This window comes from Morchella importuna, assembly GCF_003444635.1.
Source record: "Morchella importuna strain M04M26 chromosome Unknown Morimp01GS027, whole genome shotgun sequence".
Classification (NCBI taxonomy): domain Eukaryota; kingdom Fungi; phylum Ascomycota; class Pezizomycetes; order Pezizales; family Morchellaceae; genus Morchella; species Morchella importuna.
The window spans coordinates 571,509-596,669 of NW_025763424.1; the positions used below are offsets into that span (position 1 = coordinate 571,509).

Consider the following 25,161-nt stretch of genomic DNA (forward strand, 5'->3'; position numbering starts at 1 on the left):
TTTACGAGTAGATGCTCTATGGATCAGGATGTGGGGATCGCCGGTGCCTACAACAACTCATCAAGCAGCTACCCCATGGCCCATCCAACATCCAATATGATATCCAGAGTCTCCCACATACACACACACACTACTATTAAGCAGCTACCCTCGATATATGACGGGAGTCTACAATGGTCACATAACCCCCGCTCCATATGATCATCGTGATGAAGGGAACTGGTTGGATACCCACCGCACTAACCACTTCCGGAAACCCGCCCTGGAAATGATTGATTGCACGTTAAATCTTCAAAACACCCAAACACTCTACGACATCTAGAGTATGCGTCTAAAATTAACGATGAAGATGAGATGGGTAGGGTATATGTATCGTATATGTAAAGTAGCTAATAATGTCTGTACCCCTCCGCCCTCCTCCTCCTCGATAGGTATTGTTGGGTAGAGTATGTACTTGTATGTTATGTATACAGGGCCTCCTAATATATCATACAACCCACTAAAAACTACTTCTTGTGTGTATATATATACTACACCATACTACATTGCAACTACTTTGTCCGCATCCCCACCCCCCCCCCCCCCCCAAATCGCATCCTCGGAAAAAAGAGATTATGAAAGATTAAAAAAAAAAAAAGGACAACTGCAACAACTGACTGAGTAAGAAAGAAAGAAAGGATATAGTAAAGAAAGAAAGAGGTGGTGGTAGGGGGGGCCGGGAAGGAGGATGGCGGGAACGGTATAGTAGTTAGGACGACGACGCAGGAATAAGTACTATGTATCTATCGAGAGACCGGTAGCCGGGAACGATAAAGAAAAGGAATATACGAAAAAAGGAAAAGGGAAAAGGAAAAGGAAAAAGTGCAAATCTGATCAAGGCAAAAAAAACAAACGTGAATACAAAAAAGAAAAGTAAAAAAAAAGAAAAGTAAAGAAAAAGAGAAAAAAAGTAAAATGATACAAGAATAAAAGAAATAGCGTAGTCAAGTCCACCCCCTAAAAAGCAAAAAAGGGGGAAAAAAAGAAGGAAAAAAAAGACGACCAAAGAAACCCACATACCCTCCTATGATGATGATGGATGATGATGATAGAGATAAAGATGGAAAATTAAACGTGCACAGACAAACTCCGCCAAAAATTTTGATCCCTCAACACAAAGAGATGATGCTAATAAAGGAAAACGAAATTGGCTTATCTCTTTTGCAAAACCGCCTTCAGAAATAACCCGGGTATAGATAATTCAATCACTGCGATTCCTGTTAGTCTATGTACTTTTTGAAATTTCAATCTATAAAGATTGGGGGGGGGGGGGGGGGGGACTCACTAAATCTCAATAGGCGCCAATTGGTCAATGCTGTACAACCAGTTACCGCCCTCCTCCTCACGTGCGAGCCATTCGTATGGCCACACAACCAAATGTCCTTGTGTCATGTTCAGGAGCCTCTCGGCAGTGTCACGGTCCAACAGCGGCTCGCTGGCGTGGAAATCCCTTCGGCTACTCCTCGTCGTGCCTCTCCTCCTCCTCTTTGTGCTTCCAACTCCGCCGTTGAGGTTTGTGTTGGAGGAAAAGTTGATACCGTTCCCATTGGATTGAAGCAGGTTCGGGTCTGGCTTGTTATTGGAGTCCTTAGAGCAACTTGAGCCGGGCCCTAGTGTGCTTGTGGTGGCCGTCGTGACCGCAGTGTTCAGACGCGAAGAAGCATGTGATGTGCTTCGCGGTCTGTTACCGGTGAATTCATCCTGTACGTGCTGTGGCGGATGGAACTCGATTTTCTCACTCGGCGGGTCATCCCGGCGGACCTTATCCAGCTCCTCCTGGTTTGCAACAGTGGGGGTGGTCCAGTCCTTCAAGTTCCCCATTGCAAGGTTCTTGTTGTTCCCGTCCAGTTTGATACCAAGATCCTTCGCCACCTTCTCCCCAAGGTTGTCTCCGAATTGAGGCATCCCCGGGATGTCAGACCCGCCTGGTGGGCCAGTCTTCCCTTGGGCTTCCTGTTGGCGTCGCATCTTTGACTTGTCCATTCCCATACTCTGCGCAAATCTCTCACCGTAGGCTGCGTATTCTTTGTATGCTGCCCATGTCTTGACTTCGTTGTCGGGCATGCAGCGGAATACTTGCCTGTACAACTTCGTGTTGTTCACCGCGCAATGGTGCCAAACATCAAGGTAGAAGCTCTCATTCAGTGGATCTTCAAACATATCTGGAGTAACGGTGGGCATATGGAGATCCTCAAGTACTGGGATGTTGGGACCGTCCCCGCCGGCTGTTGTGGGGCGGTTGATAATGCACGGGCCACCAATGTCCTGATCGCTCGTGACCGGTAGGGGAGGAAGTTGTGAGAGCTGGGCAAGTCCAAGCTCCTGTGAGTTCATCCTCTCCGGTCCAGGAGGCGGTGGGAGCGCAATGTTCCCAAGACCACCCGAGGAGGAGCCTCTGCTGGGCGTCCTGTTCGAATCTTTGGGATTTGAAGGAGTAGGGCTTGTGAGATTGCGAGGCGAAGTGAGATGCTGGGAGGCAACCTCAGCACGGGATGAGGTAGACGGTTCTCGTTTATCCTTCTCACGGGTAGTCTCCTTCGATTCTCTCTCCTTCATCTTATCGAAGCCATATCCCTCTAGGTCCTTGTTATGTGCCGCGTTCCCGTGGATTCTGTTATCGGTGGTCTCCTTCTTCCTCGTCTTGATATTGGGGTTATTCTCCTGTTCCCAGTCCACATCGTGGTTGAAGCTTCTCAACTCCTCGCTCCTCAATACGGCCTCCTCCTTCAATGTCATATTACTCTTTGTCAGTCCCGGCGAGGGGCTTGTAACTGTAACCCACGGCTTGGGGTCAGGCGCCGGTTCGGTGGCCGCCGAACTACTCAGAAGACTGTCGTTGTCGTTTTCGGCTCTTGCCCTCGCTATCGCCTTCACCTCCTCAGCAAGCCATTGTTCGTTGTTGTCCGCCTCCGTCATTTCCCGAATTTCAGCATCCATCTGCTGTTCATTTGCCATAATCTCGTCCACATCCATCCCAAGATGTTCTCTCATCAGCCGCAACCGAAGTGTATGCGGGAACTTTCCAACCCGGTAAGGTTGTCCGGCCATGGTACTCATAATCGTATCGGTATCTCGGACGATTGCTGCCACTTCACTGTCTCGGTTGCCCATCATAGATCGCTCGTTGATATTTGCACTACCGATGATGGCAATGCGGTCGTCTACAACCATGCACTTTGCGTGAATGTACAGCTGCTCTGTAACTAGTGCCTTCTCTGGTCCAATCTTTCCCCAATTCCTCAACCCGTAAAATTGAATAAACTCCTCGGGCTCAATCCCTTGCGCTCGGAGCTTTCCAAAGATTGAGTGCTCCCCACGTGAGATCGAACGGTACTGACACTGCATGATCAACCTGACACTTGTTCCGTCTTGTGCATCAACTGTGTTCTGGAAACCGGGCATGAGGGGTATGATGATAATTGCGCGCCAATCCTGGTCATTCCTGTAAGCCCGGATAATTCTCTCCACGAGTGCATCACCAATCTTATTTTCAATAACAGTACCGCCCCATTCAGTGGAAGTAATGAAGAACTGATTCTCAATATACACAAAGTGATCAGATAGCTCGATAGATTTGATGTATGCAGCCTGAATACTAGCCTCGGTCGTGTTCGGTGTACCCAATGACCACGAGGAAGCAGATCGAAGAATTTGAACTTCACAGGTTCCATCGATACCCAATGACTGCAATTCTGCGTCAGTAAAGTCGGGTGGTGGGAGTAGCACAGGCGTAGGTCTGCTAGGAGTACGTTGACGCAACAGGTAGTTCCATCTTTGGACGAAATGTCTTGTTAGATCTCTTGCAGGCTGTCCTACAACCTGCATGTGGATGTCGTGCCACGGCATTCTCGGGACTTTCGTCCTGTCATACATCTCCTCGTAAGGCTTGTCAAGGTTGTAAAAATCTTGTACCCTAGGATTTGAGTAATCCTTTCCTGGCCAGAGCTGAAAGCTCTCTGGATCACCATCCCCACTCCCTTCTTCAAACCCAGTTGGTTTATCATCCACTAAACTGTGCTGTGGCGTATCCCATCGCCCGAAACAGAGATCAATACCTCCCAGGAAGGCTACCATATGATCTACAACTAGAATTTTCTCGTGATGGGCCCAGAAGAAAGTGGCTTGTCGTATTTGGTTGGGCGAGCGCTGAACAAAGACGTTGGGATGGAGATCAAGAAGCGAATACTTGGTGTAAGCAGAGTCGATAGGAACCGCGGCGCCGATGTTACGGTAAACGATGACGAAGATCTTGACACCCTCTTGGGCCTTTCTTTGGAGAAGACGGTCGAGACGCCATTTCTGTGAGACGGCAGCAGGTCGTCGCAAGTACTAGACAAACAGACCCCCCCAAAATTAGCGCCGGCCATGAGTGAAAACAACTGAAAGTGACCTACCAATTCTGGAGACAGCCACCAATCGTGGATATAAATGACGTCTTTTGCCATACTGATAGCTCTGCTCACATTCCACATGTAATCTCTACCGTCTACAAGCCATTGCGCAAAGACGCCCTTTCTCACTGGCGCAAAACTTTTGAATCTCTGAGTTTCGCTCCAGATCGTAGACTGCATCATGTTCGCGATACTGTCATGAAACTGTTGCAGTTGCCTCTCATTTTTTGCCAATAGCTTAAGCTGTCTTTCGGCATTCTTGATGGTGAGGCTATGATGCTGTGGATGGGCTGGGTTACTTGGGGCAACTGCAAGATCTTTTGGTTTTTTCCTAAGGAACTTCTTTGCGTCTACCTCAAATTCAGAGTCTACCAAGAAGACATCATAGATATTCATTTCCTCTGGGGAATCGACACACACAATATAACTGTGCCGTACCAGGAACCACTTTGGAGAATGTCGCTTTGCCATTGCTGCAGGATTCCATACTCTTCTAAAATCACTTCCCTTTGCGGAGCGGATAATGAGATACCCCTCTTTCCCGTGATAACTGTCCTCCGCTGCAAGTCTAACACCAAGGGCAGAGAGTTCCAAGAACTTACACAGCCGATTAGAATCAGGGCGGAAGATCATGATACGAATAAGCCGTCGGAGGTATTCTTCCAATTGTTGCCTTTGTTTTATTGCGAAACCCTCCTTCCTACCAGCAGTGGGCACTGTACCCATGCCTCCAGCACCTCCGATTGGTGCAGTTAGTGTTCCTAGCCCTGCAGCAAGACCAGTAGCAATGCCGGTATTGAGATGTTCGCCTGCAACTGAAGATGATTCACGGCGTGCATGCTTCGGTCGCTTCTTGCCCGGACTTGTTGTCACTGTCGCAGTCTCGCCGCCACTTGCTGAAGAATCGTCCTCCTCGTCATCACTCCCAAGACCTCTCACCCCTCTAAGATATGGAATTGTAGCTCGGGGAAATTTTGGCAATTTATGAGCTTCTTTGCCGCTGAATGTAGTGTTGCTTATGTCTGCCAGACGATATCTCGAGTGCAGATTAAAGAAGTCACGGAACTCTCGATAAATAACCCATTTCATCCGCGTGATACCAGATCCATACTCCAGCTCTATTCTAAATACTGCATGTGTCCTGCCAGTGTTTTTTGATGGGTGCTTGTCTGTATCCGAGATCTTGACCTTCAATTGTTCTAGTAGAATGGGTATTCGCTTGTTTCCGTGCTCGTCTCGCTGAAACATACTCGCCAAGATGACCACCGCTGGTGTCGCTGCGGTCAGTTCTGCCATCAACTCGGCCGACTTTTCGCGATCAATCTTAGATTCCTCTTTTTTGCGCTGGCCCATCATTTTGATACCGGCTTTGAGAGCTCTCCATTTGGAAGTATTATGATATCCAGGCGTCCCAGGTGATGGCGGTATTCCACCTACTCCTTCGGCGCCGTCAACTGACCTACGGTTGTGGCTGAACTGGGTTATCCTTCTAAAGGAAGATCTACGAGAGTAGCTTACTCTGGAACTCCGGTCGCGGGTCCTTGCCTCTTCGGTAATGTCAGTGATCGTGGCTCTTCGTCTTGGGACAGGGTGTTTTGGCGTCCCAGGTGCAGTTCTCGACCCGCCCCCGCCCGCTGAGTTCTGGCTCATAGACCTTCTGTAATCATCCATATCAATATATTCTTCATCTTCATCCGGAATACCACCAATAGCTGGCGAGTACACGGCGGGTGTGAGTGGTCCACCAGGGGTTTGTCCTCCATCGTCCATTGAATCGACAGTCCACCCAGAAAGTGTTCTGCCGTGGCTCCCATGCCCTAGATGTTTCAGCTTCGAGAAAAAGCCAGTTTTCTTCGCCGCAATTGGTGTTTCCGTTTCATCGCCAGAGTAGTCCCCCCTCCTCGGATAATTCGCGCTCATCCTAGAACCCGGAGTTGCAGACCCATCATATACCACCTCGTCGTCCAGTGAAGTCGTAGAAGGGTTGTCTCCGGCAAGACCGCTAAAGAACATTCCCACTCGCTTACGGGCACGTGCAGCTGTTGTTACCGGCCCTGCATCGCCGTTTCTACCAATAGAACTGGCACCTCCAGGCGACATATCCCACGCTGTTGTAGACTCCGACGTGCCCGAACCACGTCGCCTGGGTGTTGTGTAGCCTTCACGCGGGTCATCCTCGTTTTCCTCGTCTCCCCAGCGTATACTATGGGGTGAGCTCGGACGCGAGCGGCGCGGTGATGCACCCTCTTCAATAGCTGCAGGAATAACAGGCGGAGGTTCCATATCCTCCAGGAAGTCGTGTGAGATCCCGCCTGGTGTCGAATAGCTTCGGAGCATTGGCGAAGGGTCGAGATGCGGCATGGAGTTGCGGTTTGAGATTGTCGAATTGCGATTATTGGAGATAATGGAGTTGCGGTTTGAGATAGTTGAATTACGATTTGAACGCGGATTTGGACTCCGACGGCCTTCCATTGGAGGAGTCGAGCTCCCATTCATGCTTATAGTAGGTATTGGGGCATTTAGTGCTATGGGGGCAAGTAGGGTACGTTGCTGCTGTTGTTGTTTCTCTCCATCGTTATTGCTGCCCCCTTAGGAGGATCCGATGGTTTGGTAGAGGTTTCCATGGTTGGGAGCGCGATCTCGGGATGTCGATCGGAAGGTAACTCTTTGATTGCAGTAGATACCCACAGTCGGACCGAAGGGATAAAAGACCCGAGCTGTCAACTGCTGGTGACAGGTGGGAGGAAGGGAAGGAAAAATGATCCGAACGCAGGGGCGGATAAATAGAGCTTCGGGGAATTAGCTTTAAGAGATAAAGAATAAATAATAACGAAGCAGAGAAGGTTGAACGGTAATGGGACCAAAGACTGTATGGTGGGCCGGATAGTAGATAACAGAGAAGAAGCAGCTGAAGAACGGGGTTCGAATTTGCAACCAACCCAGGAAGGGAATTGACCCACTCTCTCACTCCCTCTCTCCCTCTCTTTCACTCTCTTTCCCTATGCTCACACTCACTCTCCCTCTCAACTCTTAAACCTTCGCGCGTGTAGCTGAAACCCTGACCTTGCTCACGTCACATACGACGAACAAAGCCACCACTTCAAAAAAAAAAAGAAAAAAAATAGAAGCTGATATGGAAAAAAGGAAAGGCTAGGAGGAAAGCAGGAAATAAGGAAAGATATTCCACGAGCTGGAAAAGAGAACTGGTGTTGTAAAGGAGAAAGAGATGGGACAATAATTCTCACACTCTACTGGCAGACGTTCTTAGAACTCTAGCACAGACAGCCCAAGACAGGCACAGATAGCAAGCACAGACAGACGAGAAGGTGGACAATAACAGCGAGAGAGAGGACAAGAACGAGAGAGGACAAGAACGAGAGACAAAGCACTGCCACCCCTAGCCAATCAGCTAAAGCATTCCCAAGAGCTCTCTCACAACCCTCCCTACCTTACCTAGCCAAGATAGAATGGCTAGAGACACTCGAGACCGACAGACCCCCGAAAACACGCACGCAGAACACGGGTCGCCCAAGGGTTCTCAATCTGCACAGACGACACGCGACAAAGCTCCGGCCGGCAACGGAGATTGCGCCTGTGGCTGATATCGTATCCCTAATTCCCCAATGGGGTACCGCGTTGCTTGGGAGATCTGGTCTGGGATCTTCTTAAGGGCCTCTTGGTTCGAGAAGCGGTTCTCTAGATATAGTTGAGATTTGCCAAACAGAAATGCGAACGATTTATGGAGAGGAACGACGGGAAATAACTTCGCCGTGAAATCTTTACAAAGCACGATAAACAAAGCTACATGTATCTTCTAGGCCCTCTCACTAACTTTAACTACATGTAGTCGACAGAAAAATTTCAACACGACGACGACGCTTCACCCTCCACAGGACAATTATAATCATGCATACCTCCCACATTATGCAGTTATCTGATAAAGATCTCTAGCATGCACCGCCCGCTTTGAGGGTGACGTCGGCCCCAACTTGGCGAGAGAGGTGGTGTGAGCATGCATCCCGTTTTTTCAAGATTGTTTGGTCTAATTCGATTTGCGGGGAGGGAACTGTGAATGTGGCTCTGTCGCGAATAGCTCGGGGAGAAACTCATGAAGAGACTGTCCGGGCCGGCGCATGGGTGGATTACATATATACATATATGTAGGTACTCTAGAGTATATAGAATTCAAAACCCGTATTGGACGATTAAACCAATGAGAACTTGCACACATATTCTACCTATGGTATGACAACAGTCGGCTTTGATAGTAATCGATGCCGAGAGTAATCGGTCTCTTGGACAAAAGCAAAATTAAACATACCCAGTAATAAACTTAAATCGGTTACAGAGATAGAGTATGTATATATATGTATGTTGGGTATCAAAAATAACCGATCACTCACGACAACGTCGAAATCACTTCAGGTCAGAATAACTCAACAACCAGGAGAGCAATTGAGTAATTTTAAGTCTCCTAAACGGAGTTAGGTGCTTGGGGGGGATGGAATTACCCTTCTGACCTCGAAAGTCTCGATGTGAGGTTTCTTCGCAGGTCGGTTTTGGTTGCTATGAGTCTCACGAGGGTGCCAGTGATCGGTTATTTTTTGATACCCGACATATGTCGCCGGACACGACCGACGTGGGGACCCTCCACTGAGTCCAGACCTCACTGGCATAAGAAGTAACCCCAGACTTGAAAGGCTTCCAAACGACTTCCAGATACTCTAAAAATAGTGCTACCATGGCTTCCACAGAAGAGGAAGCCTTCTCTCTCTTTTCCTCTCTTAGACACGATCGGCTCCTTCTCCAATCCCCCGAAAACACTACCGCCTCAGGCTCCACAACTCCATGCCCATTCTACCTCCTTGAATATCACCGTGACCGTATGGTCCGTGCGGCGCGTCATTTTGAATGGCCTGAGGCTATAACAGCATCGCTTGAAGATCTGAACGGATTTCGACGGGCATGTGAAGAGGCCGTAGGAACGCAAACTTGTCCATTAAGGGTACAATCCAGCTACAAATGATCTCTGTAGTAACTACATGTAAACACAACCCAAGTTAACTCCTCCTAGGTTCGAATCGTCCTCTCACCAGAGGGCAAGCTTAGCGCCACGGCGGGCCCAATTCCTCCTGTACCAGTCACCACCTTGTTCCCTAGTGCTCTCCCAAATCCCTCCTCACTCTCCTCTCCTCCCTTATGGAAAATACATATCGACACAATCCCCACCCCCGCCTCTCCATTCACATCTCACAAAACTACTTTTCGGGATCATTACGACGCTGCACGGCTCCGCACTGGTATAACCAGCTTAACCGATACCACGGAGGTGGTCTTGTGGAATGAGGACGGGGTGATGATGGAGGGGAGTATGACAAGTGTGTACTTCTGGCGGGACGGAGGGTGGGTTACGCCGTCACTGGAGTCTGGAGGGAATAATGGGACTACGAGAAGGTGGTTGTTAGAGAAGGGAATGGTGGTAGAAGCGGTTGTCAGGAAGGAAAGTATAGAGGCGGGAGAGGTGATGTTGATTAGCAATGGAGTCCGAGGGATTTGGGTAGGGATAGTTGTAGGGTAAGGTAGTAGCCCTAGGTATAATAGAGCAGGAGATGCAGTCATCAGATCTCCTTTAGTTCTATAATACTAAGCTTGAGGTAATTAAATAGAGCTTTGAAAGCAATTGTGCAAGGGTGATCTCTCTTTAGAATGCATATGTAAACCCTCAGATAGTAATATATTTGTGTTGATATATGGCGCATGGCTTCTGAGCCTAGGGGGATACTAACATACATGTAGTTACCGCTCCTTTCAAAGTATATATCATATCATTATTAGGATTCACAAAGCATGCGTACAATTTTAGCGTATATATACAGTATTACATCGTTATGGAAATAACCTAACCCCCTCTCCCTCTCTATCACTCCCTTTCTCTACTTAGATATTCGAGTGCCGCTGTTGTTTGAAAAATATATTGTATGTCTCAGTACTCGAGTGATATTTCATGACATCGGTATACCGGTTGATTGATTGGTTGATTGATATTAATTGACACCGGTAGCCATGTCCGATGCACGCGGCCGCGGCTGTAACTTAAGAAAACTTCAAATAAGATTTCTCCATTGTGATTTCCTCCTTAACTAGAAATAAATCAAGTAAAATTTAAAGGATCCTAGAGGGACTTTACAATATTAGTCTAGCAACTGGAGTCCAGAGCTACATACCTCCGAAAAAACGATTCTTCAGCTGCACGTGGACGTCCCAAACCGTGTATATTTGTGATAATATCCACCTATCATTATTACATGTAAGGAAGGTTACATATGACTTACGATTGATCATGATCAATTATATGTGGCTGTCTTTCGTATAGTTCACGATCTTCTTGATGAATGAGTGAGAAGGGGGGATGAATGAAAATATCTGTCTTTTTATCCCCTTCTGTCTGTGCTAGTAGTTCCCAGAGGTACAGTGATAACAATGTGGGTAGAATACATGTATATTAGTACTACAATAGTCTTTGGTAATACCATAGAACTACGTTAACCGTATATGTACCTCGTTAAAATACGGGGATGAAATGGCATTCTCGCGCAATGTTTCCCCATTTCTGATACTCCACGTGGGTGGGAAATTTAGTCGGACGGCCTATCGAACACTTGGTCAAAGTTTCTGTGACTGTGTCCTTACTCATCATTTGTTGGTCACTGGGTGCAAGTCATTAGCGGTTTAAGCCATATGCATACATGTAGCTTACGACTCACTTCTCAAATTTCAATCCACCCTTTTGTTCATCGAGAAGTAGGAACTTTAAATTTTATCGCCGAAGTTTGATTGAACCGTTTGTAGGATACAAGTAATTTCTCAACGTACATGCATGTGATTTATATGTACTTAAGTAAGCACTACATGTAGTGGTTTGATGTATCCTATAAAGTATCTCGCTGGAATGTGTGCTCCAGTACTCTAGTGTGGTGGTACGTAACAGATAAAACACTTTTGCATAACGTTACACTGTCTGTAAAGGCGCGTCAGCTTAGGTACATAAACTTAGGCCCACATCAAAATTCTCACTCGATCGAGTCTTATCGTATATTTACAGCAAGTATTGATGCGTTTAATACGCTGTCACATACGATACGTGCAAAAATCTAGCTCTCAAACTCCCTATCTTCTTATGGCTTACTACACGTAGTTTAAAATTCCTGATTTCAGGAATTCTCTTTCATAAATAGCCCTAGGTCGATCAATATGTCAAATATATGTATACCATGTACTGTAATTTGTTTGGGTCAAGATTGTGGACGCGGGAATACACCGAGTGATATTTTGTGATTGAATATTTTCTGTTGAAACCTTACTCTCCACCTTTGGTAGACTTTAATACTGTATCAGGAGTTTAGTGGGCAAAACAATGTATTATATAATTAGCTTGAGCTTGTATATGCGATTGAGTGCATGGATCTATGATTGACTTCCAGATATCTCACGTACTTGAATTCGTTAACTATCATCCTAACTAAGCTTTACACTTTATGAGATGCAATTCAAACGTTATAATGTTTATTGCAATGAAGAGTATTGGGTGAATACTACATGTAGTTGATGGACATACATCCTTTGTCGGGGGTAGTAGTCTGCATGACAGATTGTACCGAGAGAAAGACGGAGACCGGGTGGGCTGTGACGTCTTAGAGGCCACTTGACATAAATTTATTGAAGAGGTCATTGATCACGGCCCACTTTTGCTCAGCTACATGATTATAAGCTGCGCCTCAAATACATGTAACTATGTATGCGAAGCTGGGGTACAATTTTCAAGGATTCGGCCACTCATGGTCATGTTTAGCGTCTCACCTTAATTTCTTAGTCAACCTGCGACTCGCCGTTACCGAAATATTAGATTGTAATATAATGTGGAGATCTGCTTCCATAGTTTCATGTTTACCGGTACCGGTGCTCTGAATAATGATAACAAAATATTTCGAAGGCGCCTTTCAAGCAAAAGCGACGTTGTCTTCAACAGTGAATGCTTCAGTATATATCAAGTGATTATATTACGATTTGTAGTACGGGACGAGACTTTTCCGGGCACGACCTGTTGGAGAGATCTTATGATTACCAGTGCACGTAATTATTCTGACCGGGATCTGCCCTGGTGATTATGTGTCGATGGGCAGAAGACTAGGATCATAATCTGACACACGGACGTCGAAAGGATCTCTTGCGAGTTGAGGGGTACATACGTATAGTTTTATCATCATACGCAGAAATTCATCGCTAGTATTTCACTAACGCATCTGTTCATGTGCAGATAAATGTGATAGATATCTCAAAACGATGGCCATTAATCCGTAGTATAAAACTGTGCATACCATTGTACCTACCTCAGCCGCACGTCCTCTTGCTAAACACATGCATCCTGCAACGGCGCAGTTGTGTCAGTGAGTGTAGTAGTTATCCTTATTTCGGCCACGGCACAGACCAAGCCAGCCACAAACACGAAATCCATCAATCCGATTTGTCTTCTCCTATCATCTTCACGTCCTCCTCTTCATCCTCCTCCGTGGTCTCTGAATTTCTTTGTTATCCTCACAGAAACTATCCCATCTATCAAACTACTACGTGCCAATAGCGGTTGACGGCAACCCCACACCCCAAACTCAAGATGGCTATGGAACAGCTGGAAGTCCCTAGCAAGGTACGTTTGTCAACCAGCTCTCCCGAGATACTACTTTGCTGATGCTCCCGTGGTTATCCATCTAGTCCTACTTCATACGCTGGGTGGACTGCCCTAAAAACTACACAATCTCTTGGAGTGTGCACCCATCAAAGAAGTCACTGTTAGTTGCTCTCACCCCCACTAACTTCCCCTCAACAATTTCATCTAACCTAGGAACCCCCCAGGAACTTCGGAATCTTTAAACATCCAACAGCCGGGGGCCAAGGCTCGTCGTCATCACTGCAACCACCCTCAACTGCGCGCTCTGATGAGACTTCCATCTCGACTAAAGAACGCAGGCCCACAAACTCCAGGGGAAGAAGCAATGAAGGTGATTGTATTGAGAAGCTTCATGCGGCTGGACTGCTTGATGTCTACTGGCATGGGAAATGTGAGGCCGAGAAGGTTACCACTGGAACCTACGCAGTAAAAGAAGGTGGAATGTATGCACTGGTATGTTTACTAGTTTTCGGACTAAATATCTCAAGATAGCTTCTAATAAGAGTGTATAGGTATTTGATAATACTTTTTCAAAGCAAATAGCGAAACAAGCCACCCTTGTACTCCTTACATACCCGTCCAATTCCGCACCTCCAGCTTCCCATGCGCTCCACCATTACGACTCCAATCCTGCAATGATGTCTACAACATCTCTTTCATTGAACAATACACCAACTCTTATGATTGGGTCGAATGCGTCGGTTGAAACAATGTCCTTCATGCAGCAGCCCCGTGATGATAGCTTCTACGGAGGAACAAATAGTGGTTTTCTGACTGGGGTCCTCAAGAAGCGAAAACGCAAAAGGCATCAAGGTTATGCCCGTCGGTTCTTCTCACTTGACTTCACTTCCTCAACACTGTCTTACTATTTGAATCCCGAATCTTCGACCCTCCGCGGTGCAATACCACTCTCGTTGGCAGTGACTAGTGCGAACCAGCATGACAAGGAAATCTGTATAGACTCAGGCGCAGAGGTCTGGCATCTCAGGGCAAATGACGAGCAGGATTGGGAAAGGTGGAAAACAGCTTTAGAAAGGGCAACACAGCAAGCTTTGAAAGCTGGTACTACCGGAGACGAGGATACTGTACCACCCTTACAACAGCAAAGAGTGGATTCTATTCCCCGGGGACAGCTGGAGGCCGGGGGATGGGCAGATGTGGAGGCTCTGGTCGGGAGAGTTTCAGGCATACGAGATGCCGTGCGAAGACTTGCGACGGCCCCGGAGCCTAGTTCACCCCGACCAAGTACATCTGGCGGAAATCTGACTAGTTCGGCAGCTTCTATCATGTCGGTATCCCCAATGGAAGAACGCCGTATGCCTTTTTGGAAACGTAAAGGCAGCGGGGGTCAAGGAGCACCTAGCCCAACTACTCTGCACCCCCGGGATGCAGGTAGAAACATGTCTATAAGCTCCGTTGCTGGTGTGTCGGGTTCTGCTGCCATGGCCACTGCTTCTCCGAACGGATCTTCTGAAGTTCTACATCGAGGCGAGAACATGAGTGTACATCTCAACGCTATACTGTCTGGATTAGATTCAGTAGTTGAAGACTTCTCGCGATTGGTGGCCGAGAATAAACAACGGAGATACATGCACCGCATGTCGACCATACGAGCCCCATCACCCATGACACATAGATTGTCTAAAAGGGTGTCGAGAATGAGTATGGGCATGGAATCTGATGGCGATGATGAATTCTTTGACGCAGAGGATGCTTTGAATGAAGCAGAGCGCGGGAAAGTTGTAATGCTAAACGACGATCAGCATGAGAATGTACAAGACGAAGGGGCTGCCACGGATGACGACGAAAGTGATGCGGAAGATGACAGTTTTGACGACAACAATAGGAGAGGCGGCGACAAACTAGCCCAAGAGGCTCAGGATGTTGTGGAGGAAGGAGGTGTTAGAAATTTAAAACCGCTACCTTGTGAGCCAGTGAAGAGACGAGAGGTGGTGCCTCCTCCGACGGTTCTGCCTCCAAGTTTGATTGGGTTCTTGAGAAAAAATGTGGGCAAGGATTTATCGACAATTGCTATGCCGGTATCTGCCAATGAGCCTACAAGTCTCTTGCAAAGACTTGCAGAGCAATTGGAGTATTCAGAGCTGCTCGATGACGCTGTGAATGCGTCGAAGGAACGAGGCGAAAGGCTACTGTATGTCGCCGCATTTGCGACTAGTTCGTTCTCCAATAGTCGAGTAAAGGATCGTTCGATTCGTAAACCATTCAATCCAATGCTAGGCGAGACATTCGAATTGGTCCGAGAAGATAAAGGTATGTAGATTGTGGGTCATGCTATAAAGACTTACCTGAACTAATTCACTTTATTTCTAGGTTTTCGTTTCATCGCTGAAAAAGTCTGCCACCGGCCTGTAATCATGGCCTGCCATGCCGAATCTCAACTCTGGACATTCACACAATGCCCAATGCCAACCCAAAAGTTTTGGGGTAAATCTGCTGAACTCAATACGTCCGGTCGAGTACGCATTCACTTCCCAACAACCGGAGACTCTTATTCCTGGACCATTGCAACAAGCTTCCTTCGAAATATCATTGCGGGGGAGAAATATGTAGAGCCTGTGGGTACCATGACGATTCATCATGAAAATACTGGTGAGAAGGCTACAGTCACCTTCAAGGCGAACAAAGGAATGTTTGCCGGGAGAAGTGAAGATCTCACAATACAAGCTTTCAATGTCGATGGAGAACCTTATCCACTTTCGTTGGTTGGAAAATGGACAGAAGAACTTATAATGCAGCCAGATAATAAAGTCATTTGGAGCGTGGGTGAACTTGTAGAAGCGGCAAATACGCGCTATGGGTTCACTCATTTCGCGGCCACATTAAACGAGATCACACCCATCGAAGAAGGTCATATCCCGATTACCGATACGCGCCTTCGGCCTGATCAGAGGATGGTAGAAGAAGGAAAACTAGACGAGGCAGAAGAAGAAAAGGTGCGGTTAGAAGAGGGGCAAAGACAACGTAGGAAAGAGATGGAAGACAATGGTGAACAATGGCAACCTAGGTGGTTCACTAAGGTGAGAGAGTATGAGAACGAGGAAATATGGAAAATCCGGACAGGAGAAGATGGCTATTGGGAGCAAAGAGCTAAGGGAGAGTGGAAAAATGTGCCCGAGTTATTTTAGGTGTTGGATAGATAAGTGGACTTTGGTTGGGAGAGATATTATTGTTTGGCGGTGATCTCATATGATTCCATATATCCGTATAGTTATCCTGTTTCAACTGGTGGTGTTTTGTATTTTTTCTTCTTCTTTTGCTTTTCTTGCATTACGGAATCGATTTTGATAGAGCGAGATCAACACTTTGTATACTCAAAAAGTAGAACGTTGTTACGAGTCCTGAGTGTACCAAGTGCAAAATGGACTGTAACAGAAGGGAAATAAAATATCATTAGACTTGATGCTCCTTCAGCTTTAGTCTATCCACAGTCCCTCACTCGCTCAATAATTGAATCAGTAAAAACTCACAAGAGCGCAGTCGTGCCAATTCATTTTTTAACTCTTCTCTCCCCTTATTCATAGGCTGTACTGTGTTTTGACCTAATTCTCTATGCATATGACCCTCGAAGCTAGTTAATTAGTATTCAGAGGCAATTGCATGGTACGGCATAGTTATACGGCAGGATTGTTTCAACCAGTTAGTGGTCTCCGTGATGTCATTGAAATTTATGTAGGTTCGGCAGAACGATATCGTAGAGAGCCTTGGATACGGACCGGCCAATGCAGGCCTATAAATTAGGTAAGCTCGAGGGTGGTGGTTCGTTCTAGCCGGGCGAGGGCCATGTCCGTGTCTTTGGCCGCAAAATCTTTTCGAAGAGCCAGAGCTGTAGAATACTGTTATAGGTTTCGGCTCTATAGCCAAGGATCTGGGTGAGGTTCATCGATGACGATAGAAGTAGAAACTCTTCGCTCATTAACTGGTCGACTTGAGAGAAATGATTCATGATCCACTTTCTTTTAAGGGTCGGTGTTTTGATGTGCGTGTTGGAGGAGTCTGGACAAAGAGAGTACTCTAGGTGACATGCAGTCTGCAAGTCCGTGTAGAACCCTGCTCAACGTTCTTCTCAATTGAAAGTTCATAATCAACATACCGGTAGGTATTCTGAATAGAAATACAGGTGTACGTAGTCTTTGTAGCTGTTCTACTCTGATTATGGCGTTTTTGTTGTGATCAAGTCTAGCCAGCCCGTGCGGCAACAAGTGTATTTTAAAACGTGGCCGCCAGACTGACTTTCTACGGATGTCCACATAGGTTGGGGAAAGACTTCACTTGTCTGTCGATTTGGAGCTGAGGCGGAGCGCACGCCAAATCAACCAAGAACCCCGGAAGTGGTTACGTCTTCTCGCCGATTCTTACATCCTAACCATTTATATATGTATGTAGGTTCTCGCGGCACTTATTACCTCAAAACTACTAACCACTATCGATTGGGCAACAGACTGCCAGGTTACTTGGATGGGCCAATGATCTAGATACCTCCAAACTCGAAAAAATTATCGGGTGAATTGTATCACCAGAAACATGAGAGGTTCCATACCTTAAGGCTAAGGTAGAATTAGTATTATGTAGTTAAGGGAATGGTTCAGGGAGGAGCTGGTGTTGAGCAAACATAATGTTCAAATCAGAAGGAGCCGCATTCAAAATCTAGTGAGGATCACCGATGACGGAAGTGAGCTGAGCACTATTTATTACCTTGAAGCTGGACACACATAAAAATACTCCCTTTTATGATTGGTAAGGTAAGTGCCTTTACGGGGTCTCACTTCCGAGTCCAGAATAGTCGTCTCACGCCAAAAGCCACCGGATTACACCTTTCAACACATATACACACATAAATACAGCATGGCTAAGGATTATGTCCTCCTCTCTAGTGTACGTATAGCGAACGAGAGAAATCAACACACCTAAACTAGAGAGCTGTTGGAAACGGTGATATGTGGGATTGATAAGGCACGTGAGCGTCGTAAATGTGTATGGGGGGTTTCGGAATCGCGACTGGACCTCCTGCCGGCCGCGATCGTCGAATGGTGCAAATGGCACATACCTATATTAGAATCCAATCAAGATAGCAATAAAGAACTTGGGGGTCAATCCGAGTGCAAGCTACCTATCTCTACTGTTACAGATAGTTAATTACCTATGAAGAAAGTACTTACCTAGGCTAATGTGGAGGATTCAGTTCAATGGGAGCGAGCAGCGTGATCGTAAAATCTGTAGGTATGTAACCACCCATCATCATCAAGGCTGTAGCCTGGCATGGACAAGGATAAATAATAGGGATGGGTAGGTCAGTCAGGTGCCATACGAATAGGAACAAAAAGGAACTTAGCGGGTCTAGTAACAAGATATCCATAACCTCCACACCTTGTGGGTTTGTGTTTCTTCCAGTTTACCCCTCTGTAGGTAAATTTACTTACGGTGTGCTTCTTCTGCTTTTGGGGGCTCTTTCGACTCGAATTATGACCCCCGCGGGAAGATTGGAATCAGAACTGAGGGGTTCTCTCCATGGAATGTCCACATTCAAGGAATTCTTTATGTTGCACTTTCGAAGCTGTAGCCTGTAGCCGTGATTCTCTATCCGCCGTGTATCCGATAAGAGAGTGTTAATCAGTAGATAATCCTTGTAAATATAGACAGGAATGACTCTTAAGGGCTCAAATGGCGCTAAATAACCTTTTTTGGACTAGCTTAATGCTTTTTTATTGGGTGCAATGGAGTGAGTACTGCGGCGCCTCAATACTTGTGTGCGCAGGCAGACGTTACGTGAGGGCTGCTGTTGTTACTCTTCCCCCCGCCTTGAGAGTTTAGTTCCCCTCCTTTCCTCACTCATCACTGACTTGCTCTTTCTCCGCCTTATTCTCCTCCTCAGTTGTCTGAGAGAAGCGATTTGTTGCGGAGTTTATCGTGAATAACTTGGAAAAGAAAGCTACGAACCAGCTATAGCTAGAAGGCATATCGAGTTCGAGACGTCAAGTTTGGCTCCACGAGCTCTACCTCGCCCCTTCAAGAACTAGCTCCAACTACTACCTTACCCAGAGAACAATTTCAGTCCATAACCTCAACAAAATCTCGCTTAGTGTGCGGGGCCAATTTGCCTCTTTCTGGCTGTGGGTTCTGGAATTTTAATTCGAGTAGCCTTTGTGCATCCGCTTATTTTCACAACCATAACCATAGAAATCATACTCTTGTTGTGCTGCTTATACTCTTTCAACTGCCTATCCTGTCCCGAATAAACAACTCTCGTATTGACAACAAGAAACCGAGAATTAAACCGGCTCTTCCTTTGACTTATCTTAACGAGACAGTTGGGGAACCATACAGTCCGTGACAAGATGTTTAGAGGTAAGTTTACATAGGAAGAATTATTAAGATTAGGAGAAGCGAGAAATAAAGAAAGGAAAAGAGGGTTTTTATATAGACAAACCACCGTGTTCTCTCCTTTTCCTCGTCAATATACCCTAGAACTCTTCATTCTACTTGGTTAATCATATTTCGTAATTGAAAATGCTAATACAATACACAGCTAACCTCCATTTACATCCACATCCAAACTCTCAATCGAAGCTTGTGTCAGGACCTCCGGGTGCTTTCCCAACCTTTACAAATATCACCAATAATGGCACGGACTTCTCCCGTACAATCATTCTGACGCCGGATACACCCATTCAACCTATCGGTAGGAGTAGCAGAAACACGTCAAAGGGTTTGGTAGCCGACCGGAACAATGGTTTCTTTGAGTCAGCTGTGATGAGCCGAGCACATGCTGAAGTCCGGCTTATTTTGGAGCCAGAACGGAAGGTAGTATTTTATACTTGTTTGATGAATTGAATCGTTGGGTTCAAAAAATTAAATGCCCATTTTTCTTTCTCCTACTCTGATTCCATTTGCCACAATCGCTTCATTATTCGGTTACGTATTTCCCTAAACTAGTTAATAGTGATCTCATTGGGGGAAAACGCCCTATCCCCCACCTCTCTTATATGACGTGGATTTGGTTACTCACATCAACTACTAGATAATAATCAAAGACACCAAGTCTATGCATGGTACTTTTGTGAACGGATTACAACTCGTTGAAGAAGAAACTGCAGAGTTACGACAAGGTACTGAAGTCACGTTTGGCTGTGAAGTTACAAGAGGCGAAGAGGTTTTCCCCCCGAAAACATTTCGTTGTGATATTGTGTGGGAAGATATGACGTGAGTGTTTCCCTTTCCTGAATACTGAATAGAAGAATGCTTATCACTTTTTCAGTCCACCAAAGGCGCCCGAGACTTCGGCAACGTTGGGCTTGGCCGAAACAGGCAAGATCCGTGGTTATGGAGTAACTGCAGAGGATCTCACGTATCACTCAGGAGAAGACTTCGAAGATGAAGAAGGTGGAGAGGATGATGAGGAGGAAGACGACGAAGAGGATGCAGAAATGTCCTATCTAGACCTCCCGCCCTCTGATGAAGACAAGGCTTCTTCTTTCTTTGGTGAATCTTCGCCCAGTTCTACAACTGACTCACCCATAACACAAACCATAAAGCCTGCATATGTTGGAGCATCCACCTCAAAGGCACCTTACTACGCAGATGAGGATATTCCTGTTAGCCATGAGCGGAGCACAAAGGATATGTCAGTTGATGCCTTGACAAAAGATTCGGAGCGTGAGGAACAACTGAAGAGGAAAATCGAGGAGATGACATCTAGGAAAGAGAATGTCCCCGAACCCAATTACGATTTTGCTGGAATGCGAACAACTACCGGCCAAAGGGTTTCAATTGGAAGTTTAATGAACAAAACTGCGGACTCTAATGCTCATTACCAGGGCGAAAAGGACGAAAATTCTGGTAAGAAGAGCACCAGCAAATGTTTTTCTGAATATTTGAATCCCTATGATCTGACGCTTTATGACGTTGAAGTCGAAGTTATTCCGAAGGAGACATTTCTAGCCTCAGCCAAGGCTAAGGTTTCATCTGAATCAAAATCTAAGAAACCTATTATCATCGAAGATGATGTAGAGATGTTTTATGAGGAAGATGAATTGCACCTTATCGATACTAAAGATGGTGCTGAACAGGATGAGGATGAAGATGATGAAGATGAGCAGATGTCTTCTGAGGAAGAGGAAGAGAGAGATGAGGAGGAGGAGGAGGAAGAAGATGAGGAGGAGGAGGAGGAGGAAGAGGAAGATGAGGAGGAAGGCGAAGAAAACGATAACGGTGAAGGCGAAGTAAAAAAGAGAGAGTCTTATCTTTGGCCCAACTTTTATGCAGGTATCGACGCACGATCTCATGTAGAACCGAGGCCTATGACCCCCCCAACTATTGCGACAGCTTGTAAGACTTCGGCTGCCCCTCTCGATCCGCTTCTGGCACCAATTCCCTCGAAACCGAGCTTCCGATCGCCTATTGATGAGTTAACTCATGCTGCCGCCGCCGCTGCTGCAATGCAGGCACCTACACCGCCCTCAATAGCTAAACTCCCACCGCTATCAAAACTCCACACTGAAACTATAATTAAAAAGACTCCTTCCGGGGCTTCCCATATTCATTGGCTAGGGGACAAGACACCAACCCAGGGGCCCTTCCCTCTTTTCCCCGAAATGGCACTTTGTAACATGGAACGCAAGAAGGAGTATTTTGAAGCAAGAGAAGTCAACGGTACTCGGATAAGAGATACACGAATTTCAAATGAGATGCATGCTGTCTATTCCCAAACCCTTCGTTCGGGGTCGAAGTCACCTGCACAGCCATACATTGTTGATGGTGTTCCATGGGTACATGGTTCAAAGAGCAATGAAACACCAGAGGAAGCGGCATGTTTGTTCCCGGTAACTTCGGATTCTGATAAATACAATCCAATGAAGGGTATGGCCGATGAGGCCATGCCATCTCCACCGGCAACCATAACTTCTCAGGCAAAGAAGCTCTCAGAAGACGCTGCGCCAATTGTTGAGAAAAACAAAGAGGCCTTTGAAACCAGATTTCCAAATTGGTGGCCACAGTGCGAAGTGGCTTTCGACAATGAAGAAAACTCTGAAGTGCGCTGGGATGATGAAGAGGTTGTGAACGACCAAGATGGGGAGTATGATGAAGAGGAAGACAACATGGAGCAAGACCCGGAAACTGGGGCTGAAGATGATTTGGACGATGCAAACATTGAGGATGAATTTGATGAGGAATACGATGATGACATGGAGTCCGAGTTTGAAGAGGAACAGCAGGATGATGATATTCGCACAGATTTGAGCGAGTATGGAGGTTCACACACACAAGCTCCGGCCATATTTCAAAAGGCGTTCAATATTGCTTCGTCTTCTGTCACGTCTTCCGATAATTCGGGTTTTGGAAGGACAAGTGCATCCGAGGCTGGCAAGGGAGATTTTACCAAATCTCGTGGATTCTCTATAAGCAATCTTGTAAACGAGAATACTGTCACCCCAAGGCCTCAGCCGGCAGTGACTGGTACCTTTTACCCTGCCCGAGCCCCCTTTAGGACGCTTCATCAAAGTCCCGAACAGCTTACACCCCAAAACACAGCAAATATTTCATCTCCTCAAATCAGGAAAGAGAATTCTATGGCTGATCTTCTTAACCCTACTTCTCCGGCAGCGGGATCGAAGCGTAAGCATGAAGATATCTCTAGCATGGCCATGAGGAGCTGCAAGAGATGGGTTTTCTTGCCGGCGGCAACACCGGTACTCGTAACCTTGATGAGACCGATGATGATCTTGAGCACCAGGAGGAGAACAAAGAAGAGGGATGGAAGAAGACACTCATGTCACCTACTAACCCTACGGAGAGCGGTGATCCATCGAAGAAAGCTCCTACCGTAACAGCGAATACCGCAGTGCAGGTCTCTGCGGCCGATATTAAAATGGCAGGAGCGGGAGGTGAAGTTGATGCCGAGCCTCCTAGGAAGAGGGCAAAGACAACTAGTAGCGGTCGCCAAATTGCGAAATTTGCTGCAACTGCTCTGGTCGGCGCTATTGTTGGGGGTGTTGGCGTGTTTGCGGCCTTGGTTGCGACTGCCCCTGTGGACCTTTGAGTTGAGACCTTTCTATTAAATGTTTTATTTTTGCTTTTCTACTTCTTTTAGGTGGCTCTGGTTTTTTATCTTTCCTTTATTTTTCTTATTGTAACCCCATCCACAAAACTCACTGTGGCCTACGTTTATGGCTGCTCTATCCTATTTATTGGACTTTTTCTTTTGTCTAGGTGACTGGTGTATTTGGGTTTTCCCTTCTTACGATTCTTACGATTTCCAATATTCTCTCCTTCCTGTATTCGCGGCCCTAACAATCACAGGGACGTTGATACAGGTGGATATGTGGACTAAACGAAATGGACTAACGGCTCGGTATATGGAATATGGAATATGATTATATGGTTCTGGAACGAGGCGGAGGAGAAGGGGGACGGAGTCAGTATTTGGTATTATTCTTTCATTTTTTTCCTTTATGAATGTATATGGGAAGAGTCTTGATTTTTTGAAATTGGTGTTACAAAGGGTAACGGGAATGGAACTGGAGGGGGGTGAATGGACATGGATATGGAAATGGGAATTCGAAGAGAATAGTTTTAGCTGGGAGGTTTATGTTGACTTACTACTTGTTTTTTTCTTTCTTTCTTTCTCCTTCCTGTTTTGCTTTTAGTGTCTTCAAAATACTGAGGTTCTTTAAAATGATTGTGTTCCGATGATATCCGGCTATGGTTGTGTTCTGGTGTTGCTGTTGAATGTTGAATGTTGAATGTTGAAATGTCATGCTGTGGTCAGTCATGCAATTGAGGACCGCGGAGATTGTAGGTTTATTGGTCGGGCTCCGGTGGCTGAGCTTGCTTGAGGCGGAGAAAAAAAAGGGCTATACCTTCTCCACTTCCCCGAGCTGGCTTTTGGATCCTCCCCGTGGAACGGGGTAAAAAAAATCTTTGGAAATTCAGAACTGGCTGGCCGGCTAGCTGCTGTGGCGGTGGGGCTCACGATTCCCAATGGCGGGTGGCGTTCGTGGGGTGTTATCTATATATATCTGGTTGGTTCGTCATGAATAACTTCCCTGTGCAGCCTGGGCTTCGAAGAACGTTGTTTGGGCGTGGGGTGTAGATATCGCAGGTGGCCCGGAGTTCTAGCAACAAGTTAGCACAGGAGTCAGGAATGTTGGGGGGCAGACCTGTTTGTGCGGGAATAGTGTGTGTAGTCGGCGGGTCGAGCCCGCTTGGGTTCGTACATACAGTATCTGGTAAAATTATTGCGAAAGTGGGTTCTCCGTGACCCGATAGTCCTATTGGCCCTTAAAAGGTTTTTTGCTGCGAGCACAGACCAACAAATCCACTCCTTTAGCTCTGACTTTTGCAATAATTCTACCGGATACTGTACATATTCTCGGGCATGGTACTCGAGCAGGAGCTGGAGTCAGTCACGACTTGAGTCAGTCACTCGAGTCAGTCACGACTTGAGTCAGTCACGACTTGAGCCTTTCCCGAGCGATTTAATTTTATAGAAAATCGACTCGAGATCGATGCTCGACGTGCACATAGAATTTAAGCACACCCCGAGTCGACTGCAGATAAAAAGGCCTTTCGTTTAGCTTCTAATTGATTGATTGGGACCTAAGATCATCATCCCCCCATAAAGAATAAAACTTTTTTCAATACTTTGCTTTGCTTTGCGGTTTGATAGATTTTCCTAGCCTAGGCAGGTTTATATAATTAAAGCTCGAGTTAATTTCGCCACTCGTCGGCCATGCTATGTGGGCTGTATATCGATTTTGCGGAGCCCGTTCGTGGTGCCGGGGGTGTTTTGGGGATATTATAGAGGGGATGGATGGAAGAAGCTTTTAATGGTGGGGAGAGTACGGGCACCTTTTTTTGGTGTGGCTTTGCTTTGGTAGAAGGAAGAAAGAAAGAGATGGGGGAGAGGAACAGGAATGTCACTAAGGTCGAGCTAGCTAGCATGCGGCACAGTGATCTACTGCATGTACATGTAACTTACATGATGAGCCCCCG

The 25,161-nt window shown here is 46.4% G+C and overlaps 4 protein-coding genes across 4 annotated transcripts; 3 read left to right on the forward strand and 1 right to left on the reverse strand.

Moving 5' to 3' along the window:
* Positions 1-1,240: 1,240 nt before the first annotated feature.
* Positions 1,241-6,926, reverse strand: LAJ45_08071 (uncharacterized protein; the record flags this gene model as incomplete). The annotated part of the gene is made up of 3 exons (XM_046117625.1): positions 1,241-1,247; positions 1,325-4,368; positions 4,434-6,926. The coding sequence occupies 3 exons, from the start codon at positions 6,924-6,926 to the stop codon at positions 1,241-1,243; spliced, it is 5,544 nt and encodes a 1,847-aa protein (XP_045969274.1).
* Positions 6,927-9,171: 2,245 nt separating this feature from the next.
* Positions 9,172-10,008, forward strand: LAJ45_08072 (uncharacterized protein; the record flags this gene model as incomplete). The annotated part of the gene is made up of 2 exons (XM_046117626.1): positions 9,172-9,435; positions 9,505-10,008. 2 exons carry the CDS (start codon positions 9,172-9,174, stop codon positions 10,006-10,008), a joined length of 768 nt encoding a protein of 255 aa, XP_045969275.1.
* Positions 10,009-13,098: 3,090 nt separating this feature from the next.
* On the forward strand, positions 13,099-16,298 carry LAJ45_08073 (uncharacterized protein; the record flags this gene model as incomplete). The annotated part of the gene is made up of 5 exons (XM_046117627.1): positions 13,099-13,131; positions 13,197-13,273; positions 13,338-13,605; positions 13,665-15,423; positions 15,484-16,298. The coding sequence occupies 5 exons, from the start codon at positions 13,099-13,101 to the stop codon at positions 16,296-16,298; spliced, it is 2,952 nt and encodes a 983-aa protein (XP_045969276.1).
* A 2,586-nt stretch (positions 16,299-18,884) lies between these two features.
* Positions 18,885-23,206, forward strand: LAJ45_08074 (uncharacterized protein; the record flags this gene model as incomplete). The annotated part of the gene is made up of 9 exons (XM_046117628.1): positions 18,885-18,889; positions 19,251-19,280; positions 19,348-19,415; positions 19,495-19,515; positions 19,697-19,971; positions 20,189-20,370; positions 20,426-21,006; positions 21,079-22,782; positions 22,827-23,206. 9 exons carry the CDS (start codon positions 18,885-18,887, stop codon positions 23,204-23,206), a joined length of 3,246 nt encoding a protein of 1,081 aa, XP_045969277.1.
* Between the last annotated feature and the right edge of the window lie 1,955 nt (positions 23,207-25,161).